A 27,074-nucleotide genomic window follows, 5' to 3' on the forward strand; every position below is an offset into this window, starting at 1 on the left:
ATTCTCTGTAACCATCTCTATTCACCATATGTACCTCACTCTAACATGCAGGATGCTTGGCACTTAGAACTAGCTTGATAGATAATAGGGCACTATAACTTCTTTATTTATTTTTATTTTTTTTTTTTTGGTCTGTTTGGCAATTAACCGTTCACTGGCTTTTTTTGTTGTAACATGCACTTCCTCTCTTGTTTTCATTCAAGCTGTGTACGCCATGGAAATTAATGTGGAGAAAGACAAACAAACAGGAGAGACCAAGATTCTCTCTACATCAACCCTTGGCCCAGAGGGGGTCCATCAGAGAGGAGCCAAAATCTATGATGACGGTACCAAAGTAGTCTATGAGGTGCACTCAGGAGGTACCGTGGTAGAGAATGGAGTGCATAAACTAAATTCAAAGGATGTAGATGAACTTATTCAGAAAGCTGAACAATCAAGCATAAGAGGAGGACATGAGGCAAAGGCTGTGTTGGAGAGGACTGTGATAGCTGATGGGAGACTCAGCCACGCAAAGGAACAGATGCTCTGCAAGGAGGCCAAGTTAGAAATGGTCCACAAATCTAGGAAAGACTCTCCTGCAGAGAGCGTAGAACAACAGGCTAAAGCCACTAGAGCTGAAGTCCCTGATGTGAGCGTGGACCAGCCAGTGACCATGATTTTCATGGGCTACCAAAGCATAGAGGGCGAAGAGGAGGCCAAAAAGGTGCTAGGATATGACGAGACCATCAAAGCCGAGTTGGTGCTCATTGACGAAGATGATGAGAAGTCACTCCGGGAGAAGACGGTGACCGACGTGTCCACTATTGATGGAAATGCGGCTGAGCTTGTCTCTGGAAAGCCCATCTCAGACACCACAGAGCCCTCCTCCCCTGAGGTGAAGGAGGAGAGCCTGGCCACAGAACCAGTCCCAGGTACCCAAAAGAAAAAACGCTGTCAGTGCTGTGTTGTCATGTGACCACTTCTCTCTCCTCTCTCCTTCTGAGGAGCCTCTGCTCCCTCTGTCCCTTACATAGACCTCTCTGTACAACTAACTGCAATACTGTGAACTGGAAGTAAGCGCCTTCATTGCCTCGCAGATGGATGGCTTTTGATTTCTCTTTCCTCAATAAACTGAACCACGATATTCTTATTTTGTTTTCCCCTCCATCAAATGTATTCTTTCTCTGTAACTTTTCTTTTTTCTTACCAGTTTTCCCAATCAAAGGGCAAAATGCGTGTAATTCTATTTATCTTATGGTTTGGTTTGGTTTTTCCATATGGAATTACTTCACACATAACATACACACACTCACTCACTCGCACTTTGATGTGAGTGTGAAAAACTGACTCAAATGTTTTGTTGAGGTCTGCTATTCAGTTAGCCACTTTATATATCCTAGCCTTAAATCCTTTCCCTGAAACATAATTGGGGGGGGGGGTTGCTTTTTATTCTATGGCATGTTTCTAAAATGTAGTCCTAACCCTCCCCCAAGACTTTCTTTCCTATGCATCTTTTTAACATGGGCCTCCATTTTTAGGTCATGAGTGCAAAAATACTCTTGGTTATATCTAGGTGTTAGGGATTGAGGGTGTTTCTTCATCCTCTTTTAACCTGACTTAAGCTTCCAGATTACAGTATTGTACAGCTATTTATTTCCTTCAATGAAAACTGAAATGAACTGGGCATGAAAACTATCCATCGTCCAACCAAAATGAAATTCAGATACTCATTCCATAACTTGCCTGTCAGGAACTGTCTATCACAACTTCTGATCTCTCTGTATAAAAGCTGCCATTTTTTTTAATTTTCTAAGAACATGAAACAAATATTGTTTTAAGTATTGACCTATCTCCAGACTTGAAGGAGGCGGACAGAAACATGAATCTAGTTTCTATTATCTCAAAAAAAAAAAAATGTAAATTTTTCTATTAAGACATTTGTGTGTTTTTTTCATGGCTATTTTCTGACATTTTAACAAAGGGATTATTTTAAAGAATCTCTCTTAAGTGACCATATTTCTGAAGTAGTCTTCAACCTAAGCTTGTTTTCTATAATAGTTCTCTTCCATCATGGATGGTGCTTTAAATGCATTAACTGCTGAATCTACATACACATCAAATTCAACTGAGCCTTTCCTCTGTGTTCTTTTCTTTCTGTCTAAGTTAGAGTGTTTTATAAATAACTTTAACATGAAAACTTGCCCACTCCACCACAAAATAAAAGCTCAACAAAGCTCTATAAATATTAAACTAGAGCTAAGCTCAAATGATCAAATCCAATTTATGAGGGGGGACCAATACAAATTTTTAAAAGGCAGTCTTTCAAATATAGACTCAGTATTGGCTAAATTGGCCCCAGTAACAACTTGTTTAATATTACTTTACAAAACCATATTTTATTTCCAGTTTTAATTTTTTAGCTTGACATTAGGCTTATTCTTTTTTAGAAGAATAAATGTAGTTATCTTTATGACATCTTTCATGTTTTTAGAAGCAACTTACAGCCCTTGTCTAATAAACAATTTTCCAGAATAAGAGGTCAATTATTTTATCTTTAGTTTTACAGATAAATGAAATTGAAAACATTTTTTTTAATTTCATGGGGCAGTTACAGCCATTTGTGAATAATACTTTGAGAATTTCTAAAAGATATGATTTGCCAAAATAACTACCTTTGAAAATGCTAACTCAAACTTTAAGATAAACTTGGTTAACCTCAATTATATTTCTTTCTACAAATTAGCATTTTACAATTCAATAAAATAATCATGTAGGGCAATTTATAGGCAGATATCTACTTATATGAAAAGAGAAAACATCCAGTTTAAAAAGAAATAAACTAGCTTAAAACAGGGCTTATTGGTTTTGACACTATATTATTTTTGTTTTTTTTTGGAACAACATGAAAGTATGTTTTCTTTCTAATTTATTTAAGACTTTGAACTATCCAATATGGGGTGGTTTGTTGGTTTGTTTGTTTTTTTAAGCCATGAACAGGTGAAACCTAAACTTAGCTTTTTTGTTGTTGTTGTTTTGTTTTTTCTAAAAATGCCGAGTCTGATTCTCCCAGGTAAAAAAATGTGACCTGGAAGAAACTCCAACTTCCACAAGTGCCTGAGTTATTCCCACATAACACCTTGAGTGTTTGGAGAATGTTTTCTACTTCTAAAAGTCTCCCAAAGTCAACTAATATCCAGAGGAGAAAAATAACAATTAGCAAATTAAATAAATTAAGTTTCTATTTATAATTATTGCTTACAAGCCTGATTAGTCAATAGTTTTAAAATTAAAATGTTCTCCTTTTTCAAGTCCAGGAAGAATCATTCATGTCTTTGAACTTCATACATCTTGTACTTCTCAATAGGGACAGCCAACACCTATAATCAAGACATAATTTCACTCAGCTTTCAGATTCTAAATAATGGACATATAAAGAAACCCAAGAGTGATGAAGTTCCTAATTGTTCTTCCCTGTTGCTCTTGTTAGATTTTCTGTATTGAGCTACATTATATGTGGTATCATTCTCTTCAAAGCCACATGGTATTCCTTTAATCAGGAGTTAACCTTTTTGTGTGTATGTATATCATAGACTCCTTGGCAGTCTGGTGAAATCCATGAAATCCTTCTTCAGAAGAATGCTTCTAAATGTATAATATAAAATATATAGATTTACAAAGGAAATCACTTGTATTAGAAATCTTTTTAAAATATGTTTACAGACCCCATGACAGTAACAGTTTACTAAAGAGTTGAACCAAGGTTTTTTGATTCCTTTAATTCTTAAATTCTTTTTTTCTTTTTATCTTAGGTAAATTTTGTAATTTTCATTCTCAAGAAACAAACTATAGGAGGAAAATTGGGAGGTAGTAGAATTGTGCTTCCATTGCCAGAAACAGTGTATTTTACATTTGTAGACTTAACTTACAAAAGTTGCCTCTGGTCATGATAGGACAGTTTTCTAAAACTATATTTAAAATTGAAATCAAAATTTTCCTATTTGGAGGCTTGAAACCCCTAGGGTAATTACATATCACTCAATAGCATTCAGGCAAGCCAAATACTTTTAGAAACCATTCGGACACATTTTGAAATGCTAGTTTTAAAATAAAAAGCAATTCATGATTATTGCCTTGGTATTTGCATTCATTCTTTTGTCCAGGTGATGAAAAAATCTGCTTTGAAGACAAAATAAACACTCTCTCTCTCTCTCTCTCTCTCTCTCTCTCTCTCTCTCTCTCTCTCTCTCTCTCTCTCTCTCTCTCTCTCTCTCTTACTAATTTTGGAGAAATTTATGATAAACAGAAAATTAACCACCTACATAAAACATAGAGTATCCCTAGAATTCAGACAAAGTTAAAAAAAAAAAAAACACACAACTAACAGTTAGTCTTTCAACACAACAAAACAGTCTTCCATCCAGTATCCTTGTTATAATTTATATTTCAGAGATTGTAAACAGTCTACTGAAAAATACCTCATTGAGGGTGCAAATTGACTGCTTAAGGAAAGGGGAAGAAGGAAATGTGCTGATAATTGCAAAGGCATAATGATATTAATAAAAAATGCCAACCTTGTATAATAGAAACATGAATAATTATTGTCACAATTGTTACTAAGATTTTTTAAAATTTTACCCAAAATGTAGAAATATAGGTATTTTTTAAAGAGAGGGGATATTGGGGCAGTTAGGTGGCTTAGTGTATAGTGCACCAGCCCTGAAATCAAGAGGACCTGAGTTCAAATTTGGTCTCATTCAATTAACACTTCCTAGCTATGGAACTCTGGGCCCGCGGGGGGGGGGGGGGGGGGGGGGGGGAAGAAAAGAAAAAGAAAGGGAGAAGGAGTATTTCTCTCTATATCAATTTCTGTTTTGTAAAGTAAGGATTGTGATATATGGTTTTACCAACCAGAGACTTATGTAGTAACATCCTTACTTGTGGGATCTCCAGTATGTTGATGAAAAAGTTTTTAAAGACAGCATTGGGTTTTCCCAACTATCAACATAAGAATAAATCAGATTCCCTATGTATTTAAAATAGAATGTGATTACCCAAAATCCTACCTGTTCACAATTTTTCAAAAACACCCCAGTGCTTAAGCAAGTCATATTTGCACTTTAGCAGATAAATAAGTATAAACTCACCTGAATAGTACAAGACTTGGTCAAAAGATTTGGTTGTTATCTTTGCCATTCAGTTAACCCATTTCAGAGTACCTGGGTACTCTGGTGATGTAGACAACTAGAAAGAATTAACCTGGATTAAGATTTATTTTTCCCATTTCTTTGACCAATTCACTGATACTATGTAGACTAGTCTTTTCTGAAAATTAAGGATTTTTTGTTAGAATATCACATTGAATTGAACCTATATTGAGTTGAATGCCAATAGCACTGCCTTATTACCAAAATTTCTTATTATGGATCATAATTTGGTAATCAGTACGTATTTTCATAGTTCTACCAAAATCACTGAATAATACTTCTTTTTATTTTTTATTTTTTTTCCCTCTGAGGCTGGGGTTAAGTGACTTGCCCAGGGTCACACAGCCAGGAAGTATTTACTTCTTTTTATTTAAAAAAAAAAAAAAAGGCACTCTAAAAATTGAACATGAATACCTGCACAATCAAGATTCAGACAAAAGCTCCATTCTTTCATTCATTTGACAAACATTTGTGAAGCACCTACTGTATGCCAAACACTGAGCTAGGTCCCGGATCTATAGAGACAAAAAAATAGGCCCTGAACTGAAGGAGCTAATTTATATTTCACATCATGAAGGATATGTTTTCGAGTGTAATCTTTAGAAAAGCATTTTGAGTTTTTGGTTTGTTTTTTACTTAAGAGAATCTCAACAACAACAAAAAAAAAAGAACAAAAGAAAAGAGAGAGAGAATCTCAACTCCTGAACTCCATTAAAAGTTAAATATCAAAACTACATGAAAACTCCTCATAGGGTGAGAAAAATCAGAAATAAACTGAATTGCATGCTTCCTGCATCAACGAACTGGTTAGCCTTAACTTTTATAAAAAACACATTTTTCAATGTTCACTTTTACTAAATAGGAAGAAAATGATTGCCTGTGAAACTTTTTTTTAATATTTTATGAATTTTTTTCTAAGTTTATATTCTTTGGAGTATCATGTTATTTGTTTTCCCTGCCCTATTGTCCCTTATTCATCTAAGACAGTTTTTTGTTTGGTTGGGTTTTGTTTTGTTTTGTTTTGTTTTTGCAAAGCATTGAATTTTTATCAGAAAGTTTAGAAAAAAAAAAAAAAAGACCCTTGGACGAAAGAACAGAAGTGCAGAAAGAAAAGAATTACAGGGTGGCTTTCTATACATTTACCTATGGCTAATGTACTGTATGGTTTATGTTTACAGAACTTATCTGATTTGCCTTTGTGAAGTTACCTAAATGAATGATAAAATAGGTCTGATGGGCCATTTGACTGTTTGCCTTAGTACTCTATTTATTTTTCTTCTTTTCTGTCTTTTTCAATAATTCAGGCTGTATTCCAAAGCTGTATAAACACAACATTCTCTTTTGTAACCCCTTAGTGTATCAGGGCCCAAGCCTCCTCTGAATTATGATTAAAATCCAGGATTCTCAAGAACGACAGACAGACACACACACACACATGCAAAATCCTATGAGCACAAGTAATCTATAGAGGGTTTAAGCAATATCTTTGCATCTGTACCCCCCAATTGGATACCTTTTTATATTCCCAGCTGAGTGCATGTCAGAGTTCAAAGGAATGTCAGAGATCATCTTCTCAATTCCCTTCTTTTACAGAAGATGAAATTGGGATGCAGACAGAAGAAATGATTCAGCAAGGATAACATAGTTAGTGAGGCTTGTCATATATCATGCTACCATTTCCTATAATTTAGGAATCAATAACTAAGGTAAAGTTTCATTTTTCAGAGAGTCATAGAAAATTCCCACCAGGGTTCTCTGCTGTATGAAAATCATTATCTGTGGTAAAATGCAGTAGAAAGCATTTCTACATGCCCTTATTCTTATATCTAAATGTGTGGTCACAGTAGTTCTGCAATGTAATATTAGAAGAATGTTTATTCATGTTTCTAGAAGATATTTTGAAGGTGTGCTGAAATTCACCTTAGTTACTGCACCCCCATAATATGGTAATGCCAGTGAAAACCATTTAGTAGCCAACTTGCAGTTGTTTTTGTTGTTCTTGCCCAGAATTGGTAGTATAGTGACAGTATAGATCTAGGTCCAAGAGAGCTTTTTTTCTTTTCTTAATTAAGCACAATAATAATGGCATGAAGACTTATTAAAGAAAATCCAATGTTGATGTCTAATATAAAAGAAGGGTGTTATTCATTAACTAATATTATTCATAATGTGCTATGGAAATAAGTGAAGAAAGGTAATGAAATGTAGTATTTTACATTTATGTATTTTTTTTAAAGGAATGCTATTTTTCTAATGAGATAACAAATTCTGTAAACTTAATTTTAAAACACTGCACTCTTGACAAATGGAATCATTTCTATCCCACTATTAGGATTTCAGTTTTGCAGTGGAGTTTACAAAGCTCACCTAGGCCTTGGATCGGGAAACAGGTTCACAAATACCTTTGTTAGAGAAATTATTGACCATGCCTTACCACTGAATAAAAACAGGTGGTGGGATTGTCTACAGAATGATACAGCTAGAGGAGACCTCAGAGATCATGTAATTCATTTTACAGATGAGAAAATTAAAACATGTTGAGGTTATGTGACTTGCCTAAGCAGTAAACTGGGTGGTAAATATCAAAGCTGGTGTCCAAATTCATGCACTGATCCCACCATGCAATGTTTTTAGTAAACACTGACCAAAACATAAAATGTTTTATGCCTGCCATTAGATCAGATAACACTTTTAAAAAATAATTTAATTGTACCAACAGTGATATCTGATCCTTTGAAAGAATTAATTACATTCTGGCAGCTATGAATATTAAATATGTTAATAAAGACTAGGAGGTGTCTAGGTCAAACTCTTCCAACTATTTCAGGAGTTATAGCATAGTTAAGATTGAATTTTTTAAAATCACCATGCTGTATTTTGTTATGACATATTTCAGAAACATCTTGTGCCTAAAATTTGTCCGTAAATGCCTAAAGCCACAGTGTAAAAGCTGCAAATTACAGTATCCTCATACTGTACTATACCTACATATCAGTGGAGAAAGAGGACATTTTAAAACAGTCAAGTAGAATAGTTCTTATTCTCCATATGTGAATGATCTCCATCCTATTGTGAAATACACTTCAGAGCTCTCAAATTTCTTCTCTTTTTTAACAAATATTATCATTTCCAACTGCATATGTTCTCAATTCCCCAGATCTTCCCCAAATACATCGTAGCTCATTGAACACTACCTATTTTTTTAAAAATCCAAACATTTGAAAGAAGTTGCCTACAAATTTCATCTTCACACAGTTTTCCAAGCACAGATAGTGTCCTTACACCAGAGGAAAACAGAACTTAAAGGATGCATTTAGCATTTAGATTTCTCATTAGTCATTGCATACAAATGGGGGGGGGGGGGAAGGTGATTTAGTAACAGTTAGTATTTTATCTGATCATGCAAATAGATTCCTCCCAGTGGCTTCAGAAGTCTATATGACAAGCATTTATTAACCAGTTACAGTGTGCCAGGCACTGTCCTAAGTGCAGGAAACACTTAAAAAGGTTAAAAAAAAAAAGCCTATGCTCTCAAGGAACTCAGTTTAATAAAAGAAAGAAGTCCTTCCATGCCCTGTCATGTTTTCTCTTTTATGTCATTTGAGCTCCTTTCAAATAAGTCCTACTCAAGCCCAGCTGTTATTTTAAATGGGCACCCCTATATCAGAGGCATTTGTGCAAACCAAGTCTAGTGAAAGGAAAGTTATGCAATTATCCATTGGAGCTAATTCTGATCTCTAAAAGCCTGCTTTGTTGAAGGAAACATCTCTCAGCTTAAAGAGAAAATTTCTCTTCATAATTTTATAGCAGCTAGCAACAGCTTATGCAGTGGCGGTCAAAGCCTAAATCCTGATTAGAACACAAAGAATCCAGTAGAGTGAAATAATGTTTCAGAAAACGGAAAGTAATTCCTGTTTTTTTTTCATGATTGGTTATTGGGAATTTGGGGTATAGAAGGAGGCAGAGGGAGTGCATATTTCCTTCCTCTCAAATTTCAAACCTAGATATATATTTGATTCTTACAGGGGTTTAAGAAAATGTTGTGTAAAATGCAGCTTTACACTGAATGTAAGTTGTTGATGGAAATTTTCAGCTTTAGCTAACTCATTTTGGGTGAGCCTTATACATGTAAATAGATCCATTTTTGTTGGGGGAGGGGGGAAAAGGGACCTGTTGTGCTCACACTGAATTAGAATTTCTGGGCTAGCTGCTGAACTTTGTAACCTGAAGCATACATTGACTGTTCTGTCTCCTACAGATTAATAACAAACAAAAAAGACATCAGAAATAACACTGCCAGAGACAGTCAAGCTGTAAACTGTGGCTTCTCTCTTTTCCTCTGTACAGTATTAATAGAAAATAAACTGCCTTTTCACGCACCTACTTCTGTGTTTCTGGGCTTGGATTCTTTCAATTCTCACTTTGCCAAAATCTTCCGTATTGGGGTGACATGCTATAATGGAAGAGGCTGTTCAGTAAACAAATAAACACTAACAAATATGTCTGGATTCGCATTCTGTACTGGCTACTAATCCATGGCTGTTAGCTTTCACTCAGGATTACTAATTCACCTTATTGCTACTTTTCATGCCATTCCACACCAGTTTCTTATTCCATATGTCTGGATAAAGCCATCCCTTTTCTTCTCACTGAAAAGACTTTGTCTCATTTTAGGCACTTGGCATATTCTTCGGGTTCTGGGAGTTTCAGCAATCAGGACTAAACCTTGATGCAGGACAGTTCCTTTGCGTTCTTGTAGTGAAGTCTCTATGGTAAATGGATTGAGAGTTATTGCACTAGCCATATTGGGAAGTTTTAGGAAGGATCAAGATAACCATAAACTGACATGATCACAAAAGATCTATTGTCTTCTGCTTACAGATTCTCAGTATATCTCTGCCCTCTCCTCTTCCTCGGACTTTTGGAGTCAGTAGCCACTTGGTTCTTAGTGCCTAAAGCAGGTAGTTAGTACAGTAGCCCAAGTCCTGGGCTTCAATCCTGACCCTTAACAGAATTTATGAGACCAAGTCACTTGATTTCTTTCATCCTCAGTTTCTTCATTTGTGAAAGGAAGAGGTGGAACTCAGTAGCCTTTTAAGGTTCTTTTCAACTCTAGATCTGTGATCCTCTAAAGTTTTGTCCAAAGAAAGACAAAGTTAAACTTTGAAAGTTTCTTTGTAGATCACCTAGATTCGGACAGGAAGAAATTGAGTCCCGTGGAAAGGTCATCCTTGCTTTGGGGACTATCTCAGTAAGCAAAACCATCTTATAAACTAAGGTCTTTTACATAGTTCAAGCCCTGACTAAAGGGGTTTCTAACCTATTTATGTTATGAAATCCTTTGGAAGACTGGTGAAATCTATTGTACTCTGAGAATAAGTTCATAAATACATAAAATAAAATATATAGAATTATAAAAGTAACCAATCACACTGAAGTACAATTAGATAGTTCAGTGGATAGAGTTCTGCACTTGGAGTCAGAAGACCTGAGTTCAAATGTGGATTAAGATTCTATCTGTGTAACCCTGAACAAATGCTAATAATAGTTGTAACTATTTTCCAGAGTAATTGTGAAATAATATGCTTAAACTGTTATGTAAGCCTTAAAGCACTATATAAATACCAGTTATTATTAGAATCATAATCATCACCAACTAAAATATTTTTTAAAAAATTGGCCCCTACAGATTAACCCTGAAGATAAAGGAGCCCTAGCTAAGCTGGTAGAAGCCATCAAAACCAATTACATTGACAGATATGGTGAGATCTGTTGTCACTGGAGTGGCAATGTCCTGGGTCCAAAATCAGTGGCTTGTATTGCCAAGCTGGAAAAGGCAAAAGCTAAGGAACTTGCAACCAAATTGGGTTAAATGTATGTTTGATTTTTCCCTACATAAAAATAAAAATATAAACAACAAAAAAAAAATTGGCCCCTATGTTATGAACTCTTGGAAACAGACCCAGCACATTTTGAGTCAAACTTTATGCTGTGAGTGCATACTTACGGTGAAGTTGCACGGTTTCTCAGAAAGAAATTCAATTAGTTCTTCCAGCTAGATAGTAAAATTATTTCTAAGTCTTAGTCACTATATAAAGTGAGAAAAGGATGATTTTAGGTGCAATTAGTATTTAATTGATCATGCAAATAGATTCCTCTCTTGGCTTCAGAAAATGACCTGTTGGCTGAAAGGCCTGTCTCTGGGTTCGTTACCCATTTATCTTATAGATGCTTTAAAATTCCCTTTGCTCATCAGTCATGGTTCCATTTCCCTTCAAATCAACTAGAAAAATAAGAGTTTCCTTCCCCAAGAAATAGGTAGTAACATTTTCTAGAAATAGATCATGCCAAATAATTTGCTAATTAAAAGAAAGGTAGTGGTGGGCGAATCAGATATGTGCAAAGATATACTATTTTTGTTATTGTTCAATTCTTTCAATCCTAGTAAGGATTGTAGGTAAGTAAGTAAGTAAGAACTCAAATATTCCTGACTCTAGGCCTGGATCAACCACCTACCTATCCCAAAGTATATTAAACTGTGGGAAAAAGATGAAGTTCTTGTGGTTTCATGATTTTCCAACTCAACTTAAGCAGAGTGAGAACATTTTAGATTTTAAAAGAATACCTAACCAAAGGATCAAAAATAAAAACATCCTAGGTAACTTAGTTGAGTTGAACAAGATAGAAGATAAACTATTTTAAATTTGCCAGAAGATCATTTTGTCTACACTGATCATTTTAAACTTACTTCCATCAGGAAGTCCTTTATCTCTAAGTTTAAATTTCACTCAGATTAAATGTAAAACCTATTTCTCTCAGATTTCATACCAAAAGAACATAGGGGAAAGAGCAATGGATTTGGATTCAGGAAGACCTGAAGTTGAATCTTACCTAGGACAATTACTAATTTGTGACCATGGACCACTTTGTACAACTTTCTCTCAACCTCAATTTCCTCATCTGTGAAATGGGAATAATCCTAACACCTACCCCTAGATTTGTTGTTAGGATCCAATGAAAGAATCTATGTAAAATGCTTCACATTTTAAAGAGTTAAGCATGTAGTCAAAACCATACATTTTAGACATGAAGAAGCTAAGCCTCAGAAAAGTAAACTGATCTCAGGCAAAATCAAAGAAATAGTGGCAAAATTGGGCTCTCAAATAATAGCTTTCTGGCCCCAAAATCAATATTGTTTTTACAACACCAAACTGTCATCAGTCCCCCAGCACCACTTCCAGCCATGCAAATGATTGAGAAAGATCCTTGGAATATGGAATGCAACATGGAATTATAACTATTTTTACAATTCACTTATTCTCAAGCCACAAAGATCAAAAGTTAGGTTCTCCTTCTGTTCCAGATGTAGGATCATAATATCATAGATTTAAATTTGAGAGGGACTTCATAACTTATCTAGGCCCAAACCCTCTTTTTTACAAATGAGAAAACTGAGACCCAGGGAGATTAAGTCACTTGCCCAAGTTAACAAAAATGATATAGATTAATGATCTTCTGACTCAAAATCCATTATTCAGGCCACTACACTAAATATAGTGCAATCAAGGGAATTTTTTTAATTGGATCTTTCACTGTTATAAATCAGGGGTTCATAACCTTTTTTTGTTCCAGATTCCTTTGGCAATATGATGAAGTCTATAAATTCTTTCTCAGAATAATGTTTTTATATAATTAGGAAAAATGCTCAATTTCAATTAGAGGTTAGGTAAAATAATATAATTTTTTCCCTCCATCTTAGTTCAAGGGCTTAGATGCTAGGTATCCTTGGTAGAGGGAATTTTTTTTCATCCGAAAATTCCCTTTAACCCGTGCACATTAACATCTGCCTGGCAACTTATAGTCTTGGAAAAATTGCCTGGAGCACTGAATTATTTGTACAGGGTCATAAAGCCTGTCTGAGGTGGGTCTTGAAGATAGGTCTATGGGACTCCAAAATCAATACTCCTTCTACCCTACCCTAACTATCTATTAAGTTTCAACGAGGGGCATAAAATAAAGCTGAGAAAGATAAAGTTCAGGTTTTTATAACAAGGCTCATCTAGAAGGTTGCTCAGTTATTTTCGGCTCTTCCCATCTTGGCAAAGATAATAGAGTAGTTCGTCATTTCCTTCCCCCATGCACTTTACAGATGAGGAAACTGAGACATGCAGTGATGTGATTTGCCTAGGATCACAAAGCTAGTAAGTGTTTGAGATCAGATTTGACCTCAGGAAGTTGAATGTTTCTTGAGGCCCAGCTCTCTACCCACTGTTGTTTCCCTCATCTAGAAAATACTAAGTGTTAAAAAAAAAAAAAAAAAAAAAAAAAAAAAAGTTTTCTTAAGCTTTTTCCATCTTGGACAGTCTCCTAAGGGACAATTGCTTATTACTGAGTTCAACTTTCTGAATGGCAAAAGGTTGAGCAAGGGTCTTTATTTATTCCCAAGTTGTTGATTTACCCCATACTGTTTTCTGGCCAGTTATTTAGATTAGGAATTCTTATACCTACATTTAGTAGCCTTCAAAATGTTTCCTTTATTAATTAAGGTCTTTCTCCCATTCACCAGCCTACATGCAACTGGCTTCTGCTTTCCTCCAACGGTTGCCATGTCTTGTATCCAAGCAATGACTGAGACCATTTAATATCTTAGATTCATGGAATATTAGGCCTGCAAAATATCTAGTTCAACCTTCTCATTTTACAGATGAGCAAACTGAGATCTAATTTTTCCCACAGTGTCTCAGTAGCAGAGCTGAGTCTAGAATCATCTGACTCTCAAACTGATTTACTTCTCGTTTATCACACCAACAAAGCCAGATGTTTTCCAAAAATCCTGTCCATTGAATATTAATCTTTTTTTCCTGATATCCCCACATCATGGTTTTCCATAGCTACTTTTCTCCCTCCATTTACCAAATGCTTCCTTTTCTATTTTTATGTCATCATCAAATGTCTTTTTGAATTTTCACAAATAGTATTTGTTTTTCAGTAGAAAAAATGTAGACTCACTCTACTAAGAATTTCTTCCAATTACAATCTCCAGTGGTCACAGAGCTGGTATGTGTAAGAGTCAGATCCATGTTTTCCAAGTATAGCCACCTCTCTATTTACTACATTAGTGGTTTTTCAAAGTGTGGCCCAAGATCCCCTGAGAGTCATTAAGGATTTTTGGAAGGGCACTTGAGATTAAAGCTTATGTTCATATTAGTAGAAAAATGTAGGCAGTGGATAGATCACTGGACTTGAACTCAGGATGTCCTAAGTTCCCATTTGGCCTCAGACACTAATTAGATGATAATGCAGAGTAAGTCACATAACTTCTGCCTGCCTCAGTTTCCACATTTGTACAGTGTGTTAATAACAGAGTGGTTATGAGAATAAATTGAGAATACTTATGAATGATTTTATAAATCTTAGAGTACTACATAAATGCAAGCAATTATCATTATTAATTTCTCATATGACAAATATCAAAAGATAGAACTCATATAAATAAAAATCTCTTTGGACTGCTCAGCAATTTTCCAAAGTGTGAAAAGGAGAAACTAAAAAAGTGTAAGTTTAACTAAGTATTAAGTATAAGAAATTTGGGAAATGCTGCACTAAACTTTACTGTTTCTCTTTATCATATCTTCTCAATTTTAAAGTTGTTAAATTTGGTTACTATGTTCTGTTTTTCTGGACCAAAATTATGGAGTTGGGTTTTTTGTTTGTTTGTTTTTGAGTAGGCAGTTGGCGTTAACTGACTTGCCCAGCTAGTGTTATGTGACTGAGGCCATATTTGAACTCAGGTCCTCCTGACTTCAGGGTTACAGCTCTATTTACTGAATCATCTTCCCCATGGACCAAAAGTATTACTAAAATGTGTCCAGTGGACCAGAACCCTTTAGTCTGGAGATACAGAAGTTTTAATAATTAGTATGTGTAAGCAGATCCCTAGAGTTAAGAAAGATGGAGAAAGGTGATGGGGAGACAGACAGAAAGAGAAATAAAGAAAGAGAGACAGAGACAAAAAGAGAAGGGAGAATTAATAGTTAAATGGGAATTTTCTGTCCTTTAGAAAATAGTCTCAGGTAGTCCTTAACTAATAGTATACCTCACAGTGGAATACATGGACAGATTTAAGGGCAGCTCCTAGCCTGGAAAGTCGTATTGATGTGTGCTTTCAGCTTATGGACTGAAAGCGAAAATCAGAGCTTTCCTCATCTCTGGAAGAAATTTTAAAACCTGCTTGTCTTAGAAGAAGTGAACTGAACATTATCAACCATGAAGTTCAGGTTCGTACATAAAGACCTCCAATTCAGACAAAACAATAGTAACAAGTTTTCCAGCTGAACACTGATGAAAAGCAGATCTCATTGGCTTCTGCCGAGCTATAAGAGCAATTTTATGGGACCAGATGTGAATTTCCAGACAGATGGGAGAAACTGAAGCAGCAGACAAATACCAAGCCTGCTCATTGTGCCAAGAAGTTAGCAGGGCTGGGTTCAGTGCACCTGGAAATGTGCAGCTACTGGTTTTTCATCATATAACTTGGACGTGAGAGAACGCTTGATTGCTATTTGAATACCCTGGGGATTAGTAAACAAGAACAGTACATACAACAGACTGGAGAAATAAGGAGCCCATTGGGGTAGGGATGCTGGAGAAGGGGCATTGCTCACAAGACCTCACAAATGCAACAGTGTTCACTTTCTATCAACTTCTATTTTCTTTTCTATTTAATGAGCTTTAGACTCCCCAGAGACTGTCATTCCTGGATAGACATTTAGGTAAGCACATTCACTCTTTCAGGGAGCAGCATGATGTATTGAAATAAGCCCTGGCCTGAGTCAACACTTAAGTTTCTTTATCTGCAAAATGGGAACATAATTACCTCAAACAGTTAGTATGAGGATCTAACAATATAGTTTGAGAAAGTATTTTGAAAATTTCAAAATGCTAAACCAATGTAACTATTTTTGTATTAGAATTGAAAAATTAAGTGATCCTTACTCAAGGCTTAAAAGAATTAATATTTCTCCCTTACTAGGGGAAATGGAGGCATATGGCTTAGTGAATAAAGAGTTCACTTTAAAGCCAGGAAGACCTGGATTCAAGTCCTGCCTCTAACACATACTGGCTTTCTGACCCTTAGGCATTTAATATCTCAGTGCTCTTGGTCACAACCTAAGACTCAGTTACAGAGAAATCGCCAACCTGTCTTAATTAGTAGGAGTACCTCACTAGGAGCATACAGGTCCGTCCTTGACCCTATTTCCTCTTAGTATAAGCAAATAAATCAGGCATGTATGGAAAGTTATAAAGACTGGAAATTGACAGTCTACCTATGCAAAAGAAAGAAAAGAGAATAGAGGAGGGGAGGATTCTAGTCATTGACTGTTCTATACAACCTCACAAGAGTAGATTACATCCCTGAAGATGTAACTCTCCCAGAATAATTCAGAAGCATTTTTAAAGACTTAATTGGAAAAACCCATCCATGAATTTCTTAAATTATGCACTATTTTTATTCTTTGACTGGCATGAAACTTTTTTTTTTTTTAACATCTGTAATGAAACCTAAAGATTCGAGAGCCAATATTAAGTTTTCTGTATGTTGCATTTATCACATCTCTTCTAGAAGAAGGAGAATAGGAAAGCCAGTGAACCCAGAATCCCGTTGGAACTCTTGATAATTGTCCCAGTATCAAATGACTGGTCTGGATAATGTAGGATCTTTCCTTTCACATGGAATTTGGATGTCTAAGACTAGCAGTCCTACTGCCATGTTTGTGTAGTGCAGATACCAGAATGTCCTGAGACAGGATCAAGTTCCGAGATGACAAATCATCTACAGGTTTAGAAAAATGGGTGAGCCTATGTAATCATGTCCAACTGTGGGTCTGGCATGTATGACAAACAAAACATCAGTTATTATATTTGACTATCAAGGAAAGAGATAACTCTACATTCAAGTCAGGAGAGCTGGATTTGGAGCCAGTGCTGAATGGGACTGATTGGATGAAGTATTTCTCAGGATTAAGTCACATGATCCCTGTTCCCAGAGCTGGGACTCTGGGGAGGTTATATGATCTCTGGAGGGAAGAACTTTGAATCCTGGGAGACAGGAGACAGGAAGTTGCAGGAAGTGACATGACCTGTGGGAAGCAGCCATTGGTCAATGCTGGTTACATCCTTTTAGGCTATCCAGTGAGAAGGCTCCGGTCTTTTGCTTTTAAACTCTGGACAAGCCAGAAGCTGGCCAGGTTCCAGGAACACATGGTGGAGTTAGGATGGCTCCCGGGTCTGGGCCTCTGCCTGCAGGGATTAAATAAATGCTTTCTCTTTGTACCTGATGATGTCTCTGATTAGCTAATTGGGAAGGGGGCCTTGCACCAGACCTGTCCCAGACAGTACTTACAAACTATTTCACTCTTAGCAAATCACAACCTCTTGCCCCTCGTTTTTCCTTGTTTGTAAAATAAGGAATGGCTTATGCTCCTGTGGCAAGAATACAAGAAAGGTCATGGAAGGCCAGAGGAGTTAAGAATACAATATGCAACAATTTAAGCAATTTAAGAAATTTCCCCTTCAGAAAAGGAAGAAAGCAGAACATTCTTTTTGTTTATTGGAGGGGAAGGAGTTTGTCATGTACCTCAAAGTACCATATTCTTAATAAATGTTTGTTGAATTTAAATGTGACTAGCCTTCCCAGGGAGATGGAAAAGCATCTTAAATGAGATAAAAACAATTAGAAAAAAAAAACAAAAAACAAAAAAAGAGCATTTCCCAACAAAAACTTAATAGTATTCACCACCTTTTTTTTGTTGTTCAGTCATATTTGACTATTTGTGACTCCATTTGGGGTTTTCTTGTCAAAGACACTGGAGTGCTTTGTCATTTCCTTCTGCAGCTCATTTTACAGATAAGGAAACTGAGACAAACAGGGTGAAGTGACTCTCCTGGAATCATATAACTAGTGTTTGAGGTCAGATTGGAATTTTGGAAGATGAGTCTTCCTGACTCTAGGGAAGCATCAACTTTCAGTAAACCATTAAAAAATAAGACAATATTTGTTTGTTGACCCAAGCCTTGATTTCCTGGTACCTGAGCAAAACCTGCAGCTAACCCTTCACCTTCATACAGCCCCAAACTTTGTACTAGATTGTATCTCTACTTCTTGGAAAGCTTTGATACCAATATAAATGATGAGCCTCCCCACACGCTCCCCTCCGGCTCCCATGACTAGATCATGCCATTATATCAGAGGATGAGAGAGAATGCAAGTCCACACAGGTGCATATGCAATCATATCAGCAGAAGGGGCTCACCCTTCAAAGAGCTCCATTTGCACAATTGTTTTCTGTTCCAGAGAATGACACTTAGAGGGTTATCGCGTCAAGGCTTGCCTAATGAGAGTGTTAGTTCCTTGTCTCCTATCAAAAATTCAGTGGGAGACAAAAAGAGCTTTCATAGAGACATAAGGCATTATTATGCTGCTAAGATCTAATGGAATGATACTGATACTGGTATTCTAAGGAGCAATCTTGATTTGGGACAGGCCAGGACAGTCACAATAATCTGACAGAGAAGTAGAGAAACTTAACTATTTTCTGAATTATCCCCACCCTTCCCTGGGGGGAAGGAGAGAGAAGGGCAGGGAAGGACAGAGTGGTGATTTCATAGAAGGAACTCTTTAATAAGAAAACTCAAAAAAAAAAAAAAATTAATTAATTAAAAAAAAAATAAAAATAAAAATAAAAAGAAGTTTAAAAAAAAAAGAAAGAAAGAAAGAAAGAAAACTCCATCTCCCAAAGCAGACGGCATCTGATCTGAAAACTGAATGACTTTCCCAGGAACATCGGTCAGCACATGCCTACTAAGGTCTAGAACATCCTGGATTGGAAGCCAACTTTCTTTCCAGCCACTAGGCCATGCTGCCTCTACAGAATTCATCCCCACCTTATAAATAAGAAAGCATCCATCCTAAGTGATTTCTCTACGGGTGATTGATTGAGCTGGTAAATGGTAGAGCCTGGCCTCCATTTTAGGTCTCATGATCACAAAGCTGGTGGTCTTCTATTTAATAAAGCACATTCCTCATCTGAATTCAGGAAGTGTTAACAGATTCAGAGTCTCCTAGAAGTCATCATCTAAGAGTGATAGTCAACCAAAGAGCAGCCCAGCAGATAAGTTACCATATACATGTTTGAATTAATATTTGCGCATAAGCAGCTTGCTACATCAGAGAATAAAGAGAGTTCATGTTCAAAGTCAAAAGGGAAACCAAGAGTCAAACACAGTAAAGTTCAGGGATGGAAATGGGATCTCCAACAACTAGAAGGAAGGGGATAAGCATTAATTAAGTGTCTATTATGGGCCAACCACTGTGTTAAGTGCTTTACAATTTTAAATTATCTAATTTAACCTCACAATAGTCCTGTGAAGCAGTTGCTATTATTATCTCTATTTTTCAGTTGAGAAAACTGGGTCACACAGCTAGTAAGTATCTGAGGCAGATTTGAACTGAGGTCTTCTTCTTTCCAGGCTCAGGCACTATACCACCATTATCTTAGATCTCATTAGCCTATATTGTCTTTTGCATTCCAAAGTGCTCTCAATTTTAAACCCCCCACCCCATAGTAAATCATCTTAAATACTTATGGCTTCTAATAACATCAATAATTATAATAGTATTAATAATAATAAATGATAACACAAATAATAAAAATCCTTTGTAAACCATTAAATGCTTCATAAAACACCTTCTACACATTATTAATCCATCAACAAACATTTATTAAGTGATTACTATGAGCCAGGCACTGTATTAAATGCTGAGGATGCAGAAAAGGCAGAAATATAGTCCCAGCCCTCAAAGACCTTACAATCTAATGGAGAAGCTACATGTAAACAACAAGGTACATGTAAGATCTATGAAAGGTAATCTGGGAAGGAGAGATACTAACTGTGGAAGGAACAGAAAAGGTCATTAGTAGAAGGTAAAATTTAAGCTGAGCTTTAAAGGAACTAGAAAACTTTGAGTTGGTGGTGAATGGTAGAATTCATGTAGGGGCTAAAGTGTAAGAAGAAGTGTAAGGAGCCAGGTTATGAAAAAGTTTAATGCCTAACAGGATTTAATCATGGAATAATAGGGAGCCACTGAAGTTTCTTGAGTAGCTGGGGACAGTGGATGGGGAAGAAAGGAAATGATATCTACACTTTAGAAAAATTGCTTTCACTGCTGAGTAGAGAATGGAGGGAGACCAGTTAGAGCATCATTGTATTAGTCTGGGTAAGAGGTGATAAAGAGGGCCTGAATGAGGGTAGCTGTTATGTGAATGGAAAGAAAGGGACCTAAATGAAAAATGTCAGTCAAGGTAAGAACAACAAGATTTGGCAATAGATTACATATCATATCATACAAGTCAAGGATAATTTCAAGGTCAATAAGCATAGATTAAGTAATTTGTGCTAGACACCGTCCCACGTTGTGGTCCTGGGTAACTGGAAGGATTGTAGTATTTTCAGTAGCAATAAGGAAATTAGGAAGAAGGGAGGGAAGGTTTAATTGGAAAGATAAGTTCTGATTGGGACTTTTGAGTCCAAGTCCACTTCTTGAATTAAGTTTGAAATGCTTACAGGACATCCAATTTGAGATGTCCAAGAGGCAGTTGGTAATAAGGTACTATAACTCAGGAGAAAGACTATGAATGGGTATCCATAGGAATGACGCTTGAATCTGCAGTAGCTAATTAGATTGCCATGTAAGATAGTATAAAGTGAAAAGAGAAAAGACCCCAGAACAAAGTCCCAGTAGTGGGCATAACAGGGATAAAAGACCAGCAAAGGAGAATGAGAAGGAACAAATTGATAAAAGGGGTACCAGGAGAGAGCCTTATCATGAAAACCAAGAGAGAAAAGAATATCCGGTAGGAAAGGGCTATTAACAGCATCAAAATCAGGATAGTTCAAAGAAAATGAGGGTTTGAGAAGAGACCATTAGCACAACTGATCCTTATAAAAATTTCCTGCATTAATAATATAAGTATTGTTTGCCTCATTTTAGATATTTATTGAAATAATATTATTTTTAAAACTTTCAAGGAAGGAGACTCCATGAGTTCCCATAGAAGTACCTTTTTGGAGTTCTGTGGTACAGTGGAAAGGTCACAGATGATGAAGTGCTGGTATCTTTCTAGTGCTAATCATCTCTGAATTTAATTTGAAAGAAGAGAGGTGATTTGCCTCACACAAATAATAAATGGCAGAACCAAAATCTAGGGGACTCTGAGATCTCACCCAAACATCTTCCCACCATTGCTACTGCTCAGCAAAATTCACATATTTCTTTGTTCACCACTAGTTCCTGTTCATTTAATACACCTGTACTAGAGCACTATTGTGTGCTAGCTACAAGATCAATTACATTACTATATATATATATATATATATATATATATTTTAGAATTGCTCAAACTGTACAGAGGAGTAGTAGTAATCTTAAAAAATAATTATATGGTGCATAGTAGGAAGCAAGCTTCTCTAAGGGAAAAATCAATGAAATCTGAAATTTATGGTTTCTAAGTTAAGAAGAAGAAGAAAAGCTTTTTAAAAAAATATAGACTCCAGTTATAGTTATATTCCATAATCATGCAACACTATGGAAGCTTTGCCACTACATGAATTTGGCCTGGAAGCAATGACACAATTAGAAGAGCACCTTCCTTGTGAAAATCACTATAAGACTTAAATGCTTCACTTAGAATTCCCTTGGGAATTGCATCTTCTTTCCAAAAAAAGAAAGACAATTGTCTTAGCTTCTGCCTAGTCTAAGAAGATGCCTGAATGAATAAATGAATAAGTGAATAAAATGCTTATTAAATTGTTACTGTGTGCAAAACCCTGTGATAGTCATTAAATTGATTATTTGATGACACTCTGGAATTTTATAGGTTTTCATAATATAGAACTATAGATTTATTGTCAGAATAGGGGTACACCAGGGGCAGCTGATTTGGGTTTTAAAAGAGAAAAATTCTGAGAAGGACCCTGTTTGTGGTGCCTGAGAAAGAACCAGAAAAACAGATCTAAAGGAAGAATCCCAAATTCTGGAATATCAGAGAATCAGTAAAGCAGGTTGAGAGACAAGGGAGAATACCTAAGGATGAATTGAGAAAAATGTTTTCAGAAAAGCTAGGTCAAGGCAAAAGTTTAGACCTAATGAGGTAAAAGGAATTAGGAATAGGGTAGAGCATTGGGAGCTATTGGTTAGATACTGAAGATTTACTGTATATCATTTTCTCTATATATTTATGGCATTCTTAGTATAAAAAAAGCCTGACACTCAAAAGGTTGGAAGGAATGACTCAGTCTATCACCTCTTTCAAGCACAATCATAAAACCAAATTTTTATATAGCAATTTAAAGACAGCAAAGTGATTTTATATGCATTATCTCTTTAAATCCATACCAAAAACAAAATAATCCTTTGAGTCAAATACTAAGGTGTCCTTATCTCCATGATATAGCTAGGTCTCAGAAAGGTTAAGTAATTTTTTTTCTGGTCATGATTTATCAAATCTTAAGGCTGTATTTTAATCCATTCTGATTCCAAAAATAAAACTATGTACAACTTGAGATGTCTAGGCCAATTGCAATAATATTATTTTTAAAACTTTCAAGGAAGGAGACTTCATGAGTTCCCATAAAAGTACCTTTTTGGAGTTCTGTGGTGCAGTGGAAAGGTCACTGAATTTGGAGTAAGAGAAGTTAGTTTTAATCTCTCCCCTTTAACTACTAAAAAAATTTTGACTTGAGCTAATTCTCTGGGCCTCTGTTTCCTCATTTATAAAATGAAGAAGTTGAATTAATTAATCCAAACCAATGAACTTAAGACAGATGTTCACTTTAAGAACAGATGTTTGACCAATGTGACTGTTCATAGTTTCTTTGTTTGGCGAGCCTTTTGTTATTTTTGAAACAGTGTCTACATTTTTATCCCATTTTGCCATATGAAGCTCTGGAATAACCTGATGAATGCAAAATATAAAAGAAAGACAATAGCTTAAATCTCTTCTTCTATGAACTCCTCAATCTTTTGGACTAAAGATGTGTTAGTTTCAAGGATGTTTGTCTGTGAAGACATTGATCATTGATAGATGGGTTTGTTTCTATCCTTAGCCCAGTAAAAAGGGATTTAAATGTTCTTGTCCGGAAATTCCTCTTAAAGACTCTAACAATTTCTTTTCCATATTTGAAGTTGGAGCTATATCTAAAAATATTTGAAGTGGTTAACATCTAGCATATCCACTTGTGGCCTAGATAAAAGCAACTCTAATTAATGATGGTCAGAATTTATCTCTATTTTCTTGTGTCTCTAAATTATACTTTGGGTTACTCTGCTTTTTGCTAGGGAAAGTAGGTGACACAGTGGATGAAAAGCTGAGCCTGTAATCAAGAAGACAACTTAAATCTAGCTTCAAAAACTTATTTGCCATGTGATCTTGGGCAAGTCACTTTACCCTCTTTGCCTCCATTTCTGCATCTGTAAAGTGAAGTGGAGAAGGAAATGGCAAATCTCTTCAGTATCTTTGCCAAGAAACCCCCAGATGGGGTCATAAAGAATCATACATGATTGAACAATAGCCAAAACTTTTTTGCTCATATATGAGAATTTCTTGTATAGAACTAGCAATTTGTCTTCTGAAGATCAGCCTACTTAAATTAAAAAGCTAGCCAGTCATTAATGATTTTTTCCCCATCATGATAACTCCTGAAGACATTCCATTAAGGTATAGTGATGTTGTAATATATATTATTGGATGATCCACTTACACTAACAACTTCACAAATTCTTGAAGTACTCTGTTACATGAATATTAATTTCAGTCCAAGTCTTATTATATTCCTACTATAGGAAAAGATGATGGAAAATTATTAAGATCACATTAGCTTCTGAATATAATATTGTTGTTGACATCGTTGTAGATGATAAGATTAATTCCCAGAGCATATTTTATGAAAAAAAATTTAAATGTTCATTGCTCAGATAGATCATCTTAGATAGGATGCTAGTGATATTCAGATCCTTTGCCAAGTGTGGCAGTGGAAGATCAATTTGACAGTCAGTGGCTAAATAAGTTTTGAAATCATAGTTTCCTTAGAGGAAAATCCTTGAATCCACTAATTTATTCATGTTTATTGAATAGATTAAGAATGCTGTCAATAGAATAGATCAAGCTTTCCCTAAGGGTGATTATACACAACATTTTTCCAACTATAATTATAGTAAGGATCACATTGAACTGTTCAATTCAGAAATTACTTAACAATTTGAGAAAAGTATAATCATAGCCAGAAATATCAAGATAATAAAAGAGGTACAGCTGTACTGTATTATTTACTTATTGCAACTATAGGGTTGGAAAGAACTCCAGAGGTTATTTTGTCCAAACCTCATCTCAAATGATGATCTCATTCACAACAGTGGTATGAAATTCAAATGGGGGCCACTACACTGCACATGAAGATACCAACAGGCTACACATATTGATTTAGTTTTTTAAAATGTCAAATTATCTGTTTTATTGTACTTTTATTTATTTTTTCAAAATGTTTTCCAGTTACATTTTATTCCAATTCAGGCCTTTCTCAGGAATTTGGTGTGTCACATATGACTCTGCAATACATGTTTGACACCACTGATAGCATTCCTCAAAAGAGGAAATCCAGCCTTTTTTATTACTTCCAAAAATGTAGAAATCCATTTTATTTTGGGGACAATTTTAACTTTTAAGATGTTTTTTATCCATATGTTAGCAGAAAACTGTCTGGAACTTCTGCACATTATTACCAAGGAAAATCATATTAACCCTTCTTCCCTATAACTCTTCAAGTACTTTTAGAAATCCCTTGTCTCTTCTCAATGCAGGTTTCTGTGATTTCCAATGCACTTGTCATGTGTTCTTCTTTCATCATTATCTATCTTTATGTCTAATCCTGAACATAATAGGTTTTAGAAAATTTTATTATATTGATTTGAATGATGAGCTTGGTTTGGGACATGATGAGTATAAAGTAGGAGGAAGTATAAATATCCATCAGGGAGTTGTAAATGTGATGTTAAATCTCAGGAGAGAGGAAGAAAGATTTTTGTTGTTGTTGTTGTTCAGTAATTTAGGTTGTATCTGAATCTTCATGATCCCATTTAGCAAAAATACTGGGCTGTTTTGCCATTTTCTTCTCCAGATAATTTTACAGATGAGGAAACTGAGGCTGACCGATTGAAGTAACTTTCACAAAGTCAATCAGTGACTGAGACTGGATTTGAATTCAAGAAGAGAAGTCTTTCGAACTCGAAACCCAGTGCTCTATCTACTCTATAGCTGCCATGTTTTGAGAGATCTTAGCTGGTGTTTTAGAACTACAGATCAAACTAGTTTGAGAAAAAAAAAAAAGAATCAAAGGTTTCTGAAAGTATAAGAAGTTAAAGGAAAACACATTTATTGCTTCATAGTTGTGAGTACTATTTGGTATTTGGCTGAATTGAATTGAATTAATTTAATTGAACTTAATACAATTTAATTAGTCTATCAAAAAGTACATTCTGCACATTTCTGTTGCTAAATTCCTTTATCCTCAAGGAACCTTGCTAAGGTTTCAATTTGGATCCAATCTACTTTTTCAGACTGATTATACTTCCCCATATAGTCTTTGTTAAGGGCAAATTGTCCTTTTTTGCTGCTCACCTTATAAAACATCCCATTTCCCACCTTTATGCCCATATTTGGAACATTATTCTTCCTCATCTCCTCCTGTTAGAAGTCCTAAATCCCTTCAGATCTTAACTCAAGCACCCACTTCCTTCATGAGGTCATTCCTGATTCCCCCAGATGTTAGTGTTCCCCAAAACCTTGTAGTATTTTTGTATATATCTTGTATTTATTTATCTATTTATGTATCTTCTTTCAGAAGAATATAAGCTCCTTGAAAGGAGGGGCCCCGTTTCATTTGGTCTTTCATTCCTTAGCACTTTGCATGGTGCCTAGTGATAACTTAATAAATATGCTTTTTCACTTTTATTATTAAGCTTTTGAGGGTCTTTTCCCCTCAATATCTTCTCCCCATAGTTCTGTCATTGTTGTTCACTCATGACCAACTCTTCATGACCCTGTGGATCATATCACATCAGTGCTATCTATGGAATTTTCTTGACAAACATATGAAGTGGTTTGCCATTTTCTTCTCCAATGGATTAAGGTAAACAGAGCTTAAATGATTTGCCCAAGATCACACAGCTATTAAGTGTAAGAATGTATTTGAGCTCAGGTCTGACTGACTCCAGAGTAAGTGCTCTATCTCCTGAGCCACATAGTTACCTCTACTCATCACTCATAGCCACAAGCTAATTTAAATTTTGAATTGTAGAAGGAAAAAAAGGTAATTTACTATGAGCTATTTTAGTCATCATTTTATATTTCTGCCTGGCTCTTTCCACTTCCTGTTTTCAGATAGAACTGAGAGACAGAAGTGACAAGATTGCTCATGAGGGTGTTTTTCTCTGGGGATTTCTAGGGAGATTGGAAACAGGAAATCGTCCAAAGGACTCTCCTAAGGAGATGTATCCTCTGCCCAATTTTGGCAGATCTATACCATTCAGCGTACCTGGGATGAAAATGTGGGTTTCTGAAGAGAGGCTCTCGTTCCACCCTGCAACAATTGGAGCTCTGTTTCCTTCCTGTGAAAGCAATGAAAAGAAGTCATGAGGCACAAACAAGAATTGAGATCTGGGCCCCTACTGATTACATGATTACTATCTGGATCTGCATTTCACTTTCAGCCAAGTGTCTTATGGATGTCTCTGTTTACAGTGTGTCCTTTAACCATTTGAAGAACTAACTGGTTTTT

General features: G+C 35.7%; 1 protein-coding gene across 7 annotated transcripts in view; it reads left to right on the plus strand.

Moving 5' to 3' along the window:
- The window catches only part of PALM2AKAP2 (PALM2 and AKAP2 fusion), a 485,619-nt gene that overhangs the window by 233,810 nt on the left and 224,735 nt on the right, over window positions 1–27,074 (plus strand). For 4 of the 7 annotated variants that reach the window (XM_074280842.1, XM_074280849.1, XM_074280840.1 and 1 more), the window contains one exon: window positions 204–911. The exons of 2 other annotated variants lie outside the window; for them this stretch is intronic. In XM_074280842.1, the coding sequence (XP_074136943.1) occupies window positions 204–911 (708 nt within the window). Of the gene's footprint in view, window positions 1–203; window positions 1,130–27,074 lie in introns of those variants that run through there. One more of the 7 variants, XM_074280848.1, reaches the window with a different exon arrangement.

Source organism: Sminthopsis crassicaudata, chromosome 1 (genome assembly GCF_048593235.1).
Source record: "Sminthopsis crassicaudata isolate SCR6 chromosome 1, ASM4859323v1, whole genome shotgun sequence".
In the NCBI taxonomy this organism is placed as follows: domain Eukaryota; kingdom Metazoa; phylum Chordata; class Mammalia; order Dasyuromorphia; family Dasyuridae; genus Sminthopsis; species Sminthopsis crassicaudata.